At 35.8% G+C, this 18,869-nt stretch overlaps 3 protein-coding genes across 3 annotated transcripts; 1 reads left to right on the plus strand and 2 right to left on the minus strand.

The window, feature by feature from the left end:
* Positions 2,823 to 8,030, minus strand: LOC109710549 (peptide chain release factor PrfB1, chloroplastic). The gene is made up of 7 exons (XM_020233215.1): positions 7,790 to 8,030; positions 6,392 to 6,463; positions 5,948 to 6,168; positions 5,414 to 5,617; positions 4,864 to 5,079; positions 4,108 to 4,294; positions 2,823 to 3,508 (listed from the first exon to the last, which is right to left on the minus strand). Exons 1-7 carry the CDS (start codon positions 7,995 to 7,997, stop codon positions 3,204 to 3,206), a joined length of 1,413 nt encoding a protein of 470 aa, XP_020088804.1. The 5' UTR covers positions 7,998 to 8,030; the 3' UTR covers positions 2,823 to 3,203.
* LOC109710548 (protein IQ-DOMAIN 14-like) lies at positions 11,456 to 17,462 on the plus strand. Its single transcript, XM_020233213.1, has 6 exons — positions 11,456 to 11,923; positions 13,096 to 13,202; positions 13,380 to 13,823; positions 14,270 to 14,521; positions 15,318 to 15,449; positions 16,176 to 17,462. The coding sequence occupies exons 2-6, from the start codon at positions 13,128 to 13,130 to the stop codon at positions 16,791 to 16,793; spliced, it is 1,521 nt and encodes a 506-aa protein (XP_020088802.1). The 5' UTR covers positions 11,456 to 11,923; positions 13,096 to 13,127; the 3' UTR covers positions 16,794 to 17,462.
* Positions 17,719 to 18,732, minus strand: LOC109710550. The gene has a single exon (XM_020233216.1). It carries the CDS (start codon positions 18,557 to 18,559, stop codon positions 17,996 to 17,998), a length of 564 nt encoding a protein of 187 aa, XP_020088805.1. The 5' UTR covers positions 18,560 to 18,732; the 3' UTR covers positions 17,719 to 17,995.

The raw sequence follows: 18,869 nt of genomic DNA on the forward strand, positions 1-18,869 counted from the left end.
TTTCTCAGTTTAGTCAGTACTTCTGTGATTTAAAATGTATTAATTTAGTGTTCTATGATTTTATTTTTATCCTTTTATTATAGATTCTATTAATTTTTTTTATTAAATCAGTGACAAAGTTAATATTATACTTTGAATTTGACAATACATTAATAATATATTGGAGTAATAATTTTGAGAGACTCTGAGGGACCTACTAGCTACCTAAAGATCATTTTAAAATTATTTTATTCAAAATTTATCAAACTTAATTGCACTAAATAGTTATGGGTTAGTCTTTGAGCGGAAGATTTAATTTTTTGAGTAAACGTAAAAAATATAACTCAAAACTATAGACTTTTTTATTTAAATAGTATACTATAATAGATAGAATCATAAAAATAATATACTAAATATTTTAGCAAACAAATTTTAATAAATAATGGCTAGTTGATAACGGAATCATTAATTTCTAACAATATTTTAGCTTAACTGACCCAAAATAACTCAATTCAAAAAAAAAAAAAAAAATTGAAACAAAAATTGGAGCTCTTTCAACATAGCTAATAATTGAGGGGTATCTCCAACGTTTCCCATACGCCGCAGGGTCGTTTTGGTAATTCTGGCGAATATTGGGGGTATTTGGCAGTCGTCTAAATGTCTGATGAATAAAAGTGAAGTCTGCGCTTACAAACAGTCGGTCAGTCCGACACCAACGGAGACCTGGACGGGAAGACTTCAAAGAATGAAACCCCAAAAAAAAAAAAAAAAAATGAAAAATGAAAAACAAAAATATTGATTTATTAAATGTGATTAGTAGTTTAGTACTATTTTTTCCAACTAGATTTTATAAAATTTTGCGTTTAAAAATTTAAAAATAATCATAAATTGTTAAATTTATACAAAAAAAAAGAAAAGAAAATATAGGTTTAAAATTGAAGCAAACATTTTTGACGTGTAATTGTTGGTGTGGGCCCTACTTGTATAGGTAGTGTGGAATGGAAATTTGGGTTCGTTTAAAAGTCTTTTTTGTTTTATTTATTTTATTTTGTTTTGTTTCAAGTCTCTGTGCATCATTGGACGAATCCAACTCTACTCTGACCAGCATGCGAACCAATGAGGACTTGCCACGTCATCATTTCGACGTGTTCCTGGGCAAATTCGCAGGGGAGGCCGCGGTCGGGAGAGAATAATGTGATGTGCCTAAAAAATATTTAAAAAATCAAAAAAGAATTATATTAAAATAAAAAAAAGGTAAATTTTAAATCTATTGTTTTATACATTTTTACTTTAATGCTCTGTAATTTAATATGTATCAAGTTAGTGTTATGTGTTTTTATTTTTATTTTTTTTTTAGCTTTTCAATTAATATTTTACTGAATTATATAAAAAAATTTTACTTAATTAATACATTTTAAATTATAAAATATTAAATAAAAAAAAGTACGAAACGACAAGCTTTCCCAAAAAAAATTAAAACAAGAGAGTCGTGTGGAGCCCACTTCACACAAGCTTGATGTATCACGGTTACACGTCCCTAGTGTGGGTCCCACCTCTTATTTTCAAAATATTTGTTCTTAGAGGGTCATGTTATATTCGAAAATATATAAATATATATATATATATAGAGTTGAGCTAGAATACTTGTAAAAGTATTATGTGAGTGGTGCTTTTGAGTTTTTAGCCATTGATGGAGAGATGTGAGGTTGAGATGATAGTGGTAGGTGGTGGTAGATGGTGGTAGGTGGAATAGTGTTTGATCCAAGGGCTATTAGTAATCAAGGAGTAGATCCAATGGCTAAAAACCTAATAGCATCATTGGGGTAATACTTGTAAAAGTATTCTAGCTCAATTATATATATATATATATATATATATATATATTATATATAATATAGTATATATATATATATATATATATATATATAGAGAGTTGACTGAATACTACATCGGATACAAAACGGGCTCCGTTGCCACCCATTTGTTTCGATGATGGAGCCTCCAATATCAAAACAAATCGGCACCGGTTGAACATGATCTATACCACTTGAAGTATCTAGAAATCAAATTTCATACTTTTTCGATATTGTTCTCTTATCCATCGAGTGGACACAAAAATGAACGGCTGAAAATGAATATTCTTTAAAAAATGATGATAGGAGTCTTGTAATCAAGATCAAGAGTATAGATCTTGTTTTAAATAGTTTAAAGAATTTTCTAACAAAAATTCAATTGATTTGGATATCTTTACGCCGTTAAACGAGAAAACGCCTTATATCGACCATTAAAATTATAAATTTTGAAACTCTTTGATCATTAGGCAAATGATGTCGAAAAGATTTAAAATTTAATTTCTAAACACTTCAAGTGGTATAGATCATGTTCAACAGTGCCGATCGTCGATTTGGAGGCTCTATCATCGAAAACAAATAGGTGGCAACGGAGCCCGTTTGCTATCGATAGTATTCTAGCTCAACTCTATATATATATATATATATATATATATATATATATTATAATCAACGCATTACAATATATAAAAATTATATTTAATAAAAATAAATAATATTTTTTTACTGTATATATTATAACTTTTTTTGTAATACAGAATCTTATAAAAAATATAAATTAGTCATCTAATTTCTTATTCAAACAACCAACAACCCGCCTAATAAATTATTGAGCCAATTTTCATGCAATGCCTCGTAAGCCATGATTATTAGTAACTGAAAAAAAAAAAATAGCACAAGTTTTTTTTTTCAAATCAAGCAAAAACAAGCTTCAGATTAAAGCATTTGGTTCCTGATATTTCCACCATAACAAAAGCTCCAAACACAGGGATGTTCATTCCAATAACTACTCAACCTGTGCTGTATAAATGTGCCCTCTAGAACAATTTATTTGCAAAAGAACATCTCCAAACACTTCTCTTCCTTGCCCACAATCATTGAACTTGGAAAAAATGAAACAAAAAATCCATCTCCTCATATCGAGGGCGAGGAAAAAGGCATCAACTCGAGAAGGCGTGGAGAGATGTGATTTCATGATTTGCATGAGTTTACACTTAACAGCAATATCAGCACAAAATTTACACCACAAGTATAGACCCTTCTCTAATTGACTATTTGAGAATGAATACAATTTATCGCAAAATCGGTGAGTCACTAAAGATAACACCGGAGAAAACAGTGAAAAATTTGAGGATGAATCTGATACAAACTGTATCATTTTGTGCTCCCTTCGGCAGCAGCCGCATTGTACTTGTATTTAAGGTAAGCTTTGATAAAAGGCTCTAGTTCTCCATCCATCACGGAAGTGATATCGGACGTCTCATACCCTGTCCGTACGTCCTTCACGAGCTTATACGGGTGGAACACGTAATTCCGTATCTGTTGGCCCCACTCGGCTTTTACTGCATCGCCCCTAATTTGTTTTATCTCCGAGGCACGTTGTTCCTCGGCGATCACGAGCAGCTTCGCTTTCAACCGGCTAAGCGCTTTGATCTTGTTTGCCAACTGGCTTCTCTCCTCTGAGTTCAGGCACAGAGAAAACTAAATGTCAGTTTGTTCATCGTTGTCCTATTTTCTCATCATCTCTTCCAATTTCGAACTACATGTGCAAGAAAATTTCAGCTCACTAGACAAACTTTCTGCCCTGATAGTTCCAATAGACAGACAAGCACTAGTAATTGACTATTTTAACCATCTTCCTGTTAAAAAGACTTTTCCTGTTTCGGAACACGTAGGGCAGGGTCAAAATAGCCTTTTAACAGGAAAATCGTTATCTGCAGGGTATATGACTTAACCAACATAAGAGATTTCAGATGGCAAACAGAGACCGCAAGGCGATTACAAATATCAGAAAGTTCAGGGTTAAACTGTTTAAGTGAAAAGCTTAGGAACTATGTCGCACTACCATGAAAGGTCATGGACTATTCAAACATTTTACCCAAATAAATTCCGAAATGCTCCCTTTTGCTGAAATTATGTGAGCATAGAGTTAAATGATTGTCTACTAGAAACTTGACTCAGAAGTAGAAGGTCAATTTGTTTGACCAATAATATGAAACAATAATACTCGTGTAAATAGCTTGAATAACAAATTCTCATAGAAGGACTGCTTACACACCTGTACAACGAACAGAAACACCAGTGGGGGTGTGAACAATCCGAACTGCCGTTTCAACCTTGTTCACATTCTGGCCTCCTTTTCCTCCTGCTCTTGAACAACTTATTTCCAGGTCCTCTTCGGGTATCTCAACATCCAACGATTCTTCGGCGAGAAGGGGCATAACTTCAATACCAGCAAAACTTGTCTACAAATATAAGTACAGAGAAAAGTGTGAATGTTAACTCTCACTTCAAAAAGAGTACAATTTTTCACGATATATTATCTCAACAAAGAAATTTCATAGAACAACACGCATTGTTCTGCAGCATCACCTTGCGAGCACTATATATAATTGTCCCCTAAAATGAATTTGATTTTTGAATTTAATATTACCGTTTTATCTTGATAGATAACAAAAAACTCTCAATCAACTTAGAATTATGCTATTACTTTCAAGTCCTCAAAAATTAAAAAAAAGAAGATAAAACTATGAAGGCTCCTTATTCATAGCCAAAAAGTTTGAACTTAAGATATGACCAACGAATTGAGAAAGAAATCATTGATATAAATGTCATTTTGCAGGAATACTTGCTTGCAATTTGAATTACTATCTGGTAGGTTTTCCCTTGGTTTCAGTTTCTCAGATCATCTATTTTGATTTTCATCGAATTGTAAGATCAAAATGCCAAATAGTTGAGTGGAATACAGTTATTCTGGGTATGACACAATATAATGTCGAGAATAACTTAATACTCTTTCCATAAATAGAATTACCTGACGAAGACCTTTAGCATTAAAAGGAGACTGACGAACAATACGGTGCGTTCCTTTCTCCCCAGATAGATAACCATAAGCAAAACGACCTTCAAGTTCAATTGAAGCTGACTTGATTCCGGCTTCCTCTCCCACAGATTTTTCAACCACTTTCGTCTTGTAACGCTGCTTCTCACCCCATCTTACATACATTCGAAGAAGCATTTCGGCCCAATCCTGCACTGAAGACAAAGCAAAGTCTTAGTAGGGTATAATCAGCAACATATTCTGAAGATTTTCGCAATCTTAGCGCTGCTTATGCTGAGACTCAACTATCCTTTCAACAATTTACTTAGATATACTTAGTTATAATCTTATTCACTATTAGATTCAATTCAATAAAACATTATACTGCCTTCTCCCAAAAAACACCAAAAAAAGAAGTTCAATCACACATCTCAAAAAATTTTGAAGGCCATATATCAGCATTCAGATTTTGCAGCGATACATATGTAAATAGATAGTTTTGCTGGGAGTGTTTATGAAAATAAGGAATGCACTAGTTGCATACCTGTGCATCAGTACCCCCAGCACCTGCAGTAATGTTAATTACAGCCCCTTCCTTGTCATAGGGACCGGCAAGAAGCTGAGTCAGCTCATAGCGATCCAATGCCTTGATCAGTTCTCGAATAATCTTTGACGCCTCTTCAAGAAGACCGGCATCTATAGATTCCGACTCCTCGGTTAAGTTTACTATAGTTTTAGCTTCCTCAACCTGCACCAAGCAATAACGTAGATGGGCACGTAACCAACCTAATTATTAGTAATTTAATATCACAGGCATCTGAAACTAATTTACTTTACCCAATTCATCCTCCCACAATGAAATTAAGTTTTAATAAGCCTAAAATGAAAGAAAATCTCCTGAGAAAATAAACGCGATTGTCACCTTTCCCTGCTTTATATGGAATCCTACAAGGCTACAAACTACCCCGTCAATATATTGAGTCCCTTTAGGATTTATTATCTGAAGTATGAATCTAAGGACTGTGAACAACATATGAATGCTCAGATCACATAACAAGATCTCTATTTAGGCACGCACCTGTGACTCAAAATCATTGAGCAATTTGATTTTCTCTTTAACATCAGTCAAAGCAAGAAGTATTTCTTGAGCCTTTGAAGGGTCATCCCATAAGGAACTATCAGCAGACTTTTTCTCCAGTACGGCAAGATCTGCTTCCAGTTGTTCTAAACCAGCAGAAATCCTGATTTCGTCTACACGCTCTGCAGTAGCTTCTACATCCTTCCGCAAGGCATAAAAATCTGTCAATAGTAGGGCAGAGATCAAAACAACAAGGCAGCAAAGGGATGAGCAATTTTTTTTTTATCAAAATTAAAAATCATTCACATCCGCTAATTTACCCTGTCATTGCATACCACAGCAGCAAAAAAAAATCCAGTAAATTATGATACGAGTAAAAATAAATTATAAAACACCTTATCCTTTCTAATGGAAACTGATGATTTTGGCTAAAAATAAACATACCTTGCATGGCCCATTCAGCTATGTCGGTACTAGGTTTCACACTCGACTGACTCCCGGAAGTTGCGAGCTGAACTGGAGTTATAATATGAGTTGAATTAATATCTAATATACGAGACAAAGAAAGTTGAAGGCATAGACATCCATTAAAACATAAGCTGAAGCGTTGAATATGCCAAGTGCAAGAATTCCAAGCAGAGCAGACATCATATGTAGTAATGAAGAACACAGATAACAAGAAAATGGAGAAAAAGCAGGGAAATATGGTAAGTTCTGCAACTGATTTTTATCAAAATGGGATCTGGGTTATGCTTGGCACATCCTATACATAGCAGGGGCAGAAGCCTTGTGCACAAGAATATTTTGAAGATTATGTTAATATTATAATTATTCCAAAACTACTTGGACATGACTTTTTTAAACAGCAGTATACCGGATTCGAACAACTCTATTCAAACAGCACTTTTGTTAGTGACAAGAGCCTTGTACGCTAGGCTATTTCGGACTTTTTTACCAAATAACCTTCTAAAATTTTGTTATTTGCGAAATAACCTTACCAAAATTATATTTGGAAAACCAACCCTCTTTTTGGGTGGAGGAGCAATTTTCTCTTAAAGACGGTGAAGGATTCACTGTCTTCATAAAGACGGTGAATGATTCACCGCCTTCCTAATTTCTCACAAAAGTGGTGAATCATTCATCGTCTTTTACTTATTTACTGTTTCTTTCTATTTCCCATATATAATCCTAACAACCACACAAATATTTCAACAAATCACATATAATCTTAACAACCTGAAAATTCTAATAACCTATCCATACAATCCTAATAATAAAAAATATCCCAATAATATATCCATACAATCGTAATAACAAACATCACATATAATCTTAACAACTTCCATACAATCCTAACAATCAAAAAAATCCTAATAATTTATCCATACAATCCTAACAATCAAATAAAAATTCTAATATTCAAACACACAATCCTAACAACCTCACTTTTTTATTTTTCGTATAAGCATTTCGAGAATTAGTTTGCCAAATATAAATTTGATCAGATTATTTCGCAAATTATAAAATTTTAGATGGTTATTTTGTAAAAAAATCCGCTATTTCAGTAAATGTGGGAACTGTTGCACATAGTTTATCTCGAGAAGATATTATTAGCATGATACTACTTTAACAACACTTCAATCAAACAGCACTAGAGTTCTACTCATACAGTACTTCTACAGAAGCTCTAAAGATAATTTAAAGTGGCTTTATTACAGCCAATTATGCGATCAAAAAAAAAAAAAGAAACACACAAATTTAGCTCCTAATCTAGAATCAAAATCAACTAAATCGAAAACTCTTATATTGTGATTTGGGTATAGGAAGAAAGAGCTCGCTCACCTGGGAGAGAAAGAGGAGATGGGTTCAGAGGATTCGGGGAGCAGAGGAATGAGGAGGAGGGGAAAAGCCGCTTGGTTCTGAGCGAGGTGATGTGGAAGGAGAAGAGGCGAAGAGACCTTCGTGCGGAGGAGGAGGAGGAGGAGGAGGAGGAGGAGCACGTGCGGGGCACGTGGTGGACGTGTGAGAGATGGGGGTTGAGACACTCCATCGAATAGAGAGAGAGAGAGAGAGAGAGAGGTGAACGAAGAACAGGGAAAGAGGGAGATAGAGGATAAAAAGGTTAAAAATGTACGAAGAGCCCCTCACCTTTAAGGATATTCTTAAATCACTTTCTCTTTTTTTTTTTTTTTCTTTTTTTTCGATTGAGAATTTTCTTAAATATGAAATGATGATTGGCATCTATTAAATATAATTTAAGGTATATAAATATTTTAAAAATTAATTTTTAAAATTTCTTGACGCCATTTGTTTAGTAATCAAATAATCTCAAATTCATTTTATATATTAGCTGCTAAAATGTTAATTTTGAGATTATTTGAATATTATGTCGTAAAATTACAAATTTGAAGATTAAGTTTAACGGCGTTGACCGTACATTAATGTGCTTCATTGTTGAAACTAATGCAAAAGTAAATAAGATTATTTGCTTATGAAAGTACTCTAACTAAGCTCTTTGAAAAATATATTAAATTTGTTAACTAGTAGATTTTTTTTCTATATACACAAATATATAATACATGCCCACGCAAACAAACATATAGCTTCAAGCACGGAGCCCAATTTGGGCCGAGTTGCCCAAATGGGCCTGATAGCCCAACTCAGCCCAAAATTGAATTTTAAACTCTAAAGAGCCCATTCCAAACAAGGCCCGGCCCAGTAACCCTGTTGGGCCCGAACCTGGTTCGAACCCTAGATATGGGTCACATAGTGTGACTTGTTGACATTTTCAGGTCCTATTTTATTTGCAGGGTTAATTGGGTATGTATCTCTATAGAGCAACGAAATTACATATTCACTTATACAAGTTTTAGTAATCAATGTATAACTTCAAAGTTATAAAATTTGTAAATATATTCCTCTGTTAATTGACAAGTTAAAGTTGACTTTTAGGCCCTCCATAAAACAGAGTATATTATAACTATACTATAGCCATATTAAACTTCCAAAAAAATATTTACAACAAAGCGTTCGAATGCTCTAAAAGAACATCTAAAAAATATAATTAAACTATAGCCCAAAAAATAGAGCAAAATATAATCCATTCTTACCTAAGGTTAAAAAAAAAACAAAAAAACAAAACAAAAAAACAAAAACAAAAACAAAAAACAAAAAAAAACAAAAAACAAAAAACAAAAAACAAAAAAATATATATATATAGCCCGACTTTTAAAATTTTAAAGTTTAAATTTTTTGAATTTAAATTTTTAAATTTCATATTTTCATATCTTCGAGTTTTGATCTGGTTTCTATTTTGAGATAGTTTAATTGATTACTATTAATAGTAGCTTGGTTTCTATTTTAAGATAGTTTAATTGGTTATTATTAATACTATTGGCTATTAATATTGAATTGCAACACTACGCATGTCCCCAGCTCTAATCTAATCTATAACCAAATAGTTTCAGAAGGTACTTTTAACCCAAAAACAGCAAATTAATAAGTATTCCTAAACAATGTGATAAGAAGAGTACACCTTGGGTATGATTAATAACCACATAATAATTGATTAGGGTATCAACATATACTTTTGTTGATAGCTATGATTGGTTGTATTAACATCTAATCAACTTTGTTGCAGGTTTTATGCTCTCTTCAGATAAATTTAAGAAGGATACAAGCACCTTAAGCCATGGACACTGTTTAAACTATAAATATGAGGGGATACACTTAATTGACTCCTAACATTCCCCTTATTGCCTAGTTTCTAAAACTTCTCAACTCAGAAAAATATTAGTTAGATATTTGACAAACAAAAAAACTAACCTAAAAGTTCTGAGTCAAAAGTAAAAACTCTATTTTGAATAAGGAGGAGAATTATTATGAAATTTCAGATCCTAAAAAGAAGCTCTAATTTAAAATTTCTTATTGAGTATAAAAAGAAAGCGGAAGATTATTTCAAGAAAAGAAATAAAAATATCTAAAGAAAAAACTTTAAATACACTCCTTGTGGTTTTACTCTTTCTCACTTTAATACCCTGTGGTTTAAAGTGTATCAAGTTAGTACCTTATAGTTTCGCACTTTTTCACTTTAGTACCCTATGGTTTAAAGTGTATTAAGTTAGTACCCTGTGGTTTCGCACTTTCTCAATTTAGTATCCTGTGGCTTCGCACTTTCTCACTTTAGTACTCTGTGGTTCAATATTTCATTGAGAAAAAAATAAAACAACATGATGCTAACTTGATATAAAAATAAAACCACATGGTACTAATTTGATACAAAAATAAAACCGCAGAGTACTAACTTAATACACTTTAAACCACAGGGTACTAAAGTGAGAAAGTACGAAGCCACAGGGTACTAACTTGATACACTTTAAACCACAGGGTACTAAAATAAAAAAGTGCGAAACTATAGGGGTGTTTTTTGAAGTTTTCCCATATCTAAACCAACATTTATATAGTAGTCGGTGGATGTTCCTACTAACTATGCTATCGAGAGTAATTACACGGAGTTCCAGTTCCAACTATGGAAGTGCAAGCACATCAGCAACAATAGCATTCCAACCACATCAAATTGAATCAAACAGGACAAATTTCTAGCCTTATTGTTGTCTAGGGAGAAAAGAAGAGAGGGACCAAGAAGAGGATGATGGATGGAGTAGTGCCAGCTGAAAAGTAGAAGCATCTAATAATTTATCCAAAAAGAGCAAAATAGCTATGATTAGGTGGTCAGAGAATGATAGATAGATGGGGTGATGGCCTCTAAAAGCAGTTACTAACAAACCTCTTCACCTAAATAGGTTGATTTGGATTAGAGAACCACCTCCACTTTGTTGGGGATTACCTATCATTGTTTTGAGTACCTTATAAGCAAATTACTCTTTGTTGCATTCCATAATTTTTTAACTAAAAACCACCATAAGATTTACACAGGGTTTGTGACAATTGGTGGAAATAAAAAGCTAATACTATAAAGATGACCAACTTTGGTAAGTAATGCTATGTATAAAAACATAAGTTAATTTAGGCACTATACAAAACTTCCTTTTAAGCTAAAACAATTAAAAACCACATTAAAGGCTTGACATTTGGTCCCAGCATTAACAAGGATATAAGTTTGGTAAGCCTTAAAGAACATATAAAAACAAAAGAGAAAACACAAGAGTATATTAATTAATTAAACTCCCTTGGTAAATATGTATTAAGAACCCTCAAGTACAGGCCATTCTATATTAGGCCCTGAACTTTCATCTTCTTTATTGATATCCCATCAACATATCATCAACTCTTGATTGTTTTAATCAATAAATAGGGAATTTCACAAAATTTGATAGTGATTTTGTTGGATTGAATTGCTTTACTTTCTTTTTAGCTGATGACAATGTGCATCAATGGTTGACACCTTATAGCCAACAGCTCAGTTGATTTAACCACAACTACTAATCTACATGACAAAAATAACTCAAATCAAAAGATCAAAAAAATTGAAGAGGGTGTAAATTAATTTGGGCTACAGTAGATATTCTGTTGGTTGTTGTTTGTCTTTCATTTATCTAAGTGCTAAAAGGAATCCAACCAACAGTGTTCCATCAGGTGTTTTCCCTACTGCATTGCTGTCTTACAAGGCTTTCTGATCAAGTAAAGTTATAAGTTGGGTGGTCATGGAGTGAGAAAGTGGCCACCATCCCCCCCTTCATCATCAATCCAAAAGAGACATAAAAACCCCACAAGTCACACAAAAAGTCTGAAAAGGAAACAGACATAAAATAGAAGGGATCTATAATCCTTGCAAGGAAGAACCAGATACCAAGTTCCTTGAAGGAAAAAAAAAAAAAAAAACCAAAAGAAAAGCCAAGTCATATTTATGCAACAGAGGCAGTTAATATAAGAAGAACAGAAGCTAGTAAGTTCAGCTATGTACCTTGTTTCCTCCTACAAGTTGATGGGTTTATCTAGTGTTCATAGTGACTACAGGTAATTTTAACTCTCAAATTCTTCATTCTATAAACATTTATCGGATTCTTTTGACATAGATGCATACCAGAGAAGGTTCTTCAAGGTCCTTTTAGCTTAAATTCAGTTGTTTCTGCAACTTGCATGGTGCTCACTGTTGTTTGTTCCACACATAGAAATAGAGTCTTGAAATGTTGGCATATACAGCTTATTCCATTCTTTTCTCCAATTCATATTTAAGTTTGGAATTTTCAGTAATAATAGGTCCTAGGATATACTAAGAAGTGTCTATGTAAATGAAGCTAAGTTTCTGGTCATAACATGTTAAAATAATTCCATTCCTATCAATATTGTACCTCACTAGACGAATTAAACACGGTATCCTGCTACAGAATTAGCTTAATGTCCATCACACTCTGCAATGAAGCAAGTTAACCTTACCATTTAGCATGCATTTAAAACTAAGTTTGATTCCAGTACCACAATTTGATTCCAGTGGTCATAATCCGTCACCGAAATTTGATGTACTGTTTACTGAAGATTCGATCTTTGATCCATGTCACCAACTTTACTTCATGGTTTGAAGGATGTCATAAAGAAAATCACGGTTCTCATAACTCTCCACCTTCGTTTGTTTTGTCTTCTAGCTCTTTCATTGTTAGGTGCTGATAAATAATGAATACACATTTTATGATGATTGTCATACTAAATATACAACTAACAAATGGCCTTGTAAACAAATGTAAAAAGCTACAGGAAGAGAGAAGCTTTAGAAATGGCAAAAATCTAGAAACAGAAAGAGAGACTTTTTTAATGGCCTATTACAAAAAAAAATAGACTCTGTCTTTTGGGTTTCGTGTTCTAACTAAAAATGACCAACTGAATTGAGTATGGTATGTTGCCTTAATAGTTGTGCTTGTGTACCCACAGCTAAGCAAAATCTCATTTGGTCTAAGGTGATTTTCTCTAACCTTGTTTAAACTAAAAATACTCCTATTTCCATAACAGTGTCTTCAAGTATGTTTCATCCAAAATATAGCACACAAATAGACACACAAACTATATATACATATGTAAAATGTTCTATTTTGCTATGTCCATACATTTTAGTTACAAATCATAAATAGATAGACAAGTATGGAATAAAAATGTAATAATAAGTGCCGCCCCCTTTTGTTAACTCTTACCTCCAGGGTCTGAGATAAATTGACCTAATGCCAAGGAAATGGGGAAGAAGGGAAGTTGGTTTGCCGCATTGAAAAGGGCATTAGCCCCAAGCTCCAAAGATAAGCCAACCAATGTAAGTACTTGGAGAAGCAATTAAACAGAATTCAAGCCGTTTTTTCTCTCTGAGAAAAGAAACTAAATCGGAAAGCAATGGAGTGCAAATCTTGCAGATTCCTCTCATGATTAAAATAAAAGAAAAAATTGCACAATTCTAACAAAACTTGGACTAAAAGGGCTGCCAATATTGCAGGTTTTGGAGAAAAGAAGCATAAAGGAGAAGAAAAAGTGGGGATTTGGGAAATCAAAACATGGAGACGTCAATTCCTTCATCCCCCTATACAGAGAGCCAAGCAGCATTGAAAAGATTTTGGGAGATGCTGAGATGGAGCAACAGCAACAGAGAACAACACATCAATTGGCCCCCGAAAAGATTGAAATTGACAAAAAGGACAATATACAGTATGTGTCTCCTAAGAAAATTGAGACTCAGAAAGAACAACACCATAGAGAACATCAAGTTCCTCCTAAGAAAGTTGATAGTGGGAGGGAGAGGCAGTACAGGGAGAGGCAGAATAGAGTACTCCATCAAGTTTCCAGTGAGAAGGTTCAGATGTACAAACCAAGACCGAGAATAACCCCAACTCATGCACACATTTCAGCAACAAAAATCCAAGCAGCCTACAGAGGTTATCTGGTAATCATTATCACCTTAACTACTTAAGACTTATTTATCTCTCTCATTAACCTCTTTTATTCCTTTTCCTTCTCATTCGAATTAAATCAGCATAAGAGAAATATCAAGCATATCTAGTTACTTAATTCCATGGTAAAATAACTACGACCATCGTACCGACCATGTGACGCTTCATGAAATTGAGTAATAGATCTTCACAATGAGGATCTTGTCCTGAAGCTTTATGCAAAAAGTTTCAATGGATAGTATGTTGGATCTCACAACTTTCATTTGAATAGTTACTAAGAGAAGCTGCTGTCTAAGTTTAGTACACTGTACCAAAACGCTAGAATGCATCATGATGATTTTATCCTTTTATCTTGTTGTTAGTCACAGAAAAATATATTGGTTTGTTCTTATCATGCATGAATTTGCAAGGAGTCAAGAATTGAGCTAACTGGGTGCAGGCGAGAAGGAATTATCGGGCGTTAAAAGGACTGATAAGACTTCAAGGGGTAATGAGAGGGGTGAGCGTGAAGCGGCAAACAATGAACACGATGCGATACATGCAGGCACTCGTGAGGATCCAATCACAAATTCATGCGAGGAGGCTACAGATGATGGAGATCAGAAGCCATAAGCAGCAGCATATGTCACAATCAAAGGGTGAAAGGGAGACAGAAAGCACCTTTGGAAAGTGGAATAGTATCGCTTACCAAGTGAGAAACTCCTTAATTTTCTTTTCACTAACAAACTAATTCATCGATACTGAATACTGATTATTACAATCCCATATTTTATTCTGAGTAGAAAAACAAACTTAGTCTCTGAAGTTTCATCCCAATTTTAGCTACATCCTCAGATTTCAACTTTACCAATTTAGCTCTTCCTGTGCAGCAATATGTCCTACTAATTGTCTACCATATAAAAGTATATTTTGGCATCAATGTCTAATTTTTAAACTAAGAAAACTGCTACATTAAATAACTTTTGACTTGACTTATTTCCTCAAACAATTCACATATCAAAAGGATGTAAACATTATGCATGAGAAACTTCATGGAGTAAACTATATTTAGTTCATGCGTTTGTATCACAGTGAATATGCATAAGCGGTACTTACAAGTGTGTTCTTGAAAATCTGGCTAATTTGCACATGTGCCCCTGCGGAGAATACAGACGCAAAAATGGTTTTGCATATGTACCCCAGGTAGGAGCATGATTGCAACTAAAACACAATTCTCAAGGATATGCAGGAAAATACAAACTTGTTGGGGCAACTGTATAATTTCAAACATTTGTAACAATATATGTACAAAAATATTGCATTACAGATATTGAAACACCACAGAAATACTGGTTGTAAATGAAATCAGAATCAAACTTCATGGGTCATATTTGAACTCGAACCCTATAAATACTAGCCGATCAAACAGTCAAAAAGAAAATGGAAGATTTTATGTTCATTTACATTAGGTTGTTACTATTTGACTTTGATGATATTTTGCCATGCAGTTGGAAGCCGAAGGGCACAACGGATGGGATGATAGCATACTCACAAAGGAGGAGGTAGAAGCCAGAACGAGGAGAAAGGTGGAGGCAGTGACTAAGAGGGAGAGAGGCATTGCCTATGCTTACTCCCACCAGGTATATATCTGGTTATGGCTTACTCTATGATCAAGCATCAATTACTAGTTTCTATTTTCTATGAAAGCTTAAGTTGATATCCTCACCTCTGAACTCGAGACCTTTAGCAGGCCAATGCTATGAATCTTGGATCAAATGGACACAGCTCTTTTCGCTTCAACTAAATAATTCAGTCGTCAACTAGATTTCAACTCAGAAACTCCTGTTTAGATGTCATACATAACAATTGCATTCTCTCAAAGCTTAAGATGTTAGTGACACTCATAAGAAAGTAGAACTACTCAGGACCTACTGTTTAGATGTCATATATAACAATTGCATTCTCTAAGCTTAAGATGTTAGTGACACTCTATGAAAGTAGAACATTTGAACCTTTAAATAAAGTGGCTATTCATAAACAGTAAAATGAAATAAGGGGAAATATTTGACAAAGAATCATATGCAACTATGCATCAACGATAAATTATGACTATCTAATAAGCAAAGTTAGTTAATACAAGTTAATTTTACATGGCATTAAAGCACTAGGTAAAATTATCTCTAGATAATAATAATAATAATAATAATAATTCAACAAAATTTTGATGTATTCATATGATTTAACATTTTATTACCATGAAGCAGCATAACAACAGCTTTTAAGCTAATTGCGTAGTTCACTAATTGAACAATTAAGAATAAAGTGACCATTTTCTTTTTCCCTCTTCCTCTGTCTCCTTCCTGAAGCCGCCACAGAGCTCCATCCCCGCCCAGGCCGCCACCGCCACCCTCCTCCACTCCGGTCACCACCCATGGCGGTGGGCCCATCTCGACCGCCACCTCCCCACACCCGACCCCCACCCCTCCCGCGCCACTCCTAACCCTAACCCTAACCCTAAACCTAATTCCGCTACCCCTCGCCCCGCTTCCGTCGCCTCCACCGTCACCACGGCCAGAATGTGGCCCCATCCGCCGTCGAGGCGCACCACCGCCGCTGCCGCCGCCGCCGCCGTGAGGGACGACGATAGCCTAACGAGCTGCCCCCCCTTCGGCGTCCCCAACTACATGGCGCCCACCGCCTCCGCCATGGCCAGGGTAAGGGCCCACCACGCCGACCACCACCAACTCCGCCGCCGCGAGGAGAAGCGGCGGCGCCCTTTCTCCTTCGCGCGCTGGATCGGCGGCGCGAAGGAGGCGGCGGCGCCACCCTCCTCCTCCTCCACCTCCGCCATCGCCGCCGCCGCCGCCGCCGCCGCGGCGGAGGGGAGGAGGGGGAAGCACCGCTCGACGCTGTCGATTAGCGGGTTTAGTGTGGATTCGACCGTTTCCTTACCCGCCGGGGTCGGGAGGCGGCCGTTTAAATAGTAGGGTGCTGAAGGTAAATTTCACTGCCACTCCCTAAACTTTTATTCAAATATCACTTTGGTCCTTAAATTTTTAATTTGGACATCTAATATTTCAAATAGTTGAGGAGAGTTTTATTTTAATCATTATCTTTATTTGCTGTTGGAGTTATTATATGCGTCTCACTGGATACATATTTTCGGACAATTTGCATCATCTGGTATTTCAATTTCAATCGTCTACAAAATTTGTAATTTATTTGTGGTTGAGAATCAGATAATTGAATTAAAGTACGAGATAGATGAAGTGTGAATGGATTCATGATATACAGATGCATGGATATATCACATGCAGATGATAATTTTTTAATTTTTTTCTCCAACAGTAGGTAATATAATGACTGCAGTGAAGCTTTTTCTAAAAATTTGAGTGTCAAATATCCAAATTAAAAGCTTAATGACTCGAGTAAATCTGATTAAAAGTTCAGGAGATAGTAGTGGTGGTTGTTTACTAAAAAAACTTCTTTACCTTTTTGAGATTGTTTTTTTTTTTCTTTTTTTGTGTTTATTTGGGATTTGATTGCTTTGATTGCTTTGTTGGATTGATACAAAAGATGTTGTTGAAACTCAAGTGAGGAGTGGATGGATGTTTTAACTGCATTTTGGTGATTAGTGAACCTGGCCTTTTATATGTTTCCTTGTACTGTATACTTTATACTATATACTAATATAACATATATTAGAGTGAAGAGAAAAAGAAGAGAAAGAACAATATCATGTACATTTTCTTGATCAATTCAATATTTTTTATAATTTTAATTAGAAAAAAACGCACAATTTTGTGACGACCTGCTTTTTCAGAAGATTATCCATTCTAGATTTTTCGAGTCACAGCACGCTTAACTCTTTTAGCATCTTAGGTTTGATCACTGTCTAAAATACTATAGTTAAATTAAAAAATTTTAATATTATTTCAAATCTCAAAAGTGTCATACAATCTTCTAGCTTTTACTTGATTAAAAAAACAAACACAACTGATAGTTACAGCAAAAGAATACATTGCACTAAACAACAAGTATAATAAATGAGCAGATCAATACTGCTTACAAAATAACAGCAAAATACATATTTGCCATGGCACACATGTAGTAATAAATGAGTAAACCTCAATCACAAATAGATACTAAATTCATATATGTCCTCCTCTTCCTCCTCCATAAAAATTTAAACCTGGAAAGGCCAGGGCCAATCCTTCAAACTCTCCTCATTCCCGACTTTGGCGCTCCTCATCCTCGCCTCATGGTGATCGGCGCCGCCCTCGACGACGGCGTAGAACCGCAGGAAGAAGGCGAGGGCGAGCACCATCCACTCGAGCATGAAGATGGCGATGCCGAGGCCGCCGACCATCTTGAGTATGACCTCGGCGTCCTCCTCGCGGACGTAGGACCGGAGCTCGGTGAGGAAGTCGGGGGTGCGGGTGAAGGCGAGGAGGGCGACGGCCCCCTGGAAGATGGCGGCGAGGACGGTGCCGGCCATGTGGGTGGCGTGCCAGCGCGCGGAGCCGCGGGAGGCAGCGCAGCCCGCTGCGGCGCCGACGGCGGTGAGGGCGTGGAGGAAGATGAGGAGGAGGCCGCAGGGGGAGGGGAGGAGGCGGAGGGAGAGGGTGAGGAAGATGCAGCTCGACGCCGCCCCGAGGAGGATGTAGTTGCAGAGGAGGAACACCTTGTGGGTGTGCGGCGTCGACGCCGCGTCCGAGGGCGATGATGAGTAGGTTGAGAACACCCCCATTAGAGAGATTATAATTGGAATTGGGTTTTACACACAACACAGAGAGAGAGAGAGAGAGAGAGAGAGAGAGAGAGAGAGAGAGAGAGAGAGAGAAGGTTTGAGTGAGAATGGGAATGGAAGGTGAAGGGGATTCAAATTTAAATAGGAGAGAGGTGGGAATGTGACCGTTGGTGGTGGGGAAAGAGGAGGTGCCCGTTGGAGGCTTTAGTTGACTCCAACGGCTAGTTTTTCCCCCTCTTTTTTTTTTCAATCTCCTTTTCTGGTGTAGCTGTGGAGCATTTGTCTCGCGAGCCGTTGAGAAAGTGGGGGA

The sequence above is a fragment of the Ananas comosus genome, linkage group 5 (assembly GCF_001540865.1).
Source record: "Ananas comosus cultivar F153 linkage group 5, ASM154086v1, whole genome shotgun sequence".
In the NCBI taxonomy this organism is placed as follows: Eukaryota; Viridiplantae; Streptophyta; class Magnoliopsida; order Poales; family Bromeliaceae; genus Ananas; species Ananas comosus.

Excerpts from the sequence above, each read along its gene's own strand:
- LOC109710548 (XM_020233213.1), top strand. The coding sequence starts at position 13,128 with ATGGGGAAGAAGGGAAGTTGGTTTGCCGCATTGAAAAGGGCATTAGCC. Across the intron at positions 13,203-13,379 it reads CCAAAGATAAGCCAACCAAT|GTTTTGGAGAAAAGAAGCAT; the intron begins GTAAGTACTTGG and ends CCAATATTGCAG. Across the intron at positions 15,450-16,175 it reads CCTATGCTTACTCCCACCAG|CCGCCACAGAGCTCCATCCC; the intron begins GTATATATCTGG and ends TCCTTCCTGAAG.
- LOC109710549 (XM_020233215.1), bottom strand. The coding sequence starts at position 7,997 with ATGGAGTGTCTCAACCCCCATCTCTCACACGTCCACCACGTGCCCCGC. Across the intron at positions 6,169-6,391 it reads AGCTGAATGGGCCATGCAAG|ATTTTTATGCCTTGCGGAAG; the intron begins GTATGTTTATTT and ends TACTATTGACAG. Across the intron at positions 5,618-5,947 it reads TCAATGATTTTGAGTCACAG|GTTGAGGAAGCTAAAACTAT; the intron begins GTGCGTGCCTAA and ends TGCTTGGTGCAG.
- LOC109710550 (XM_020233216.1), bottom strand. The coding sequence starts at position 18,559 with ATGGGGGTGTTCTCAACCTACTCATCATCGCCCTCGGACGCGGCGTCG.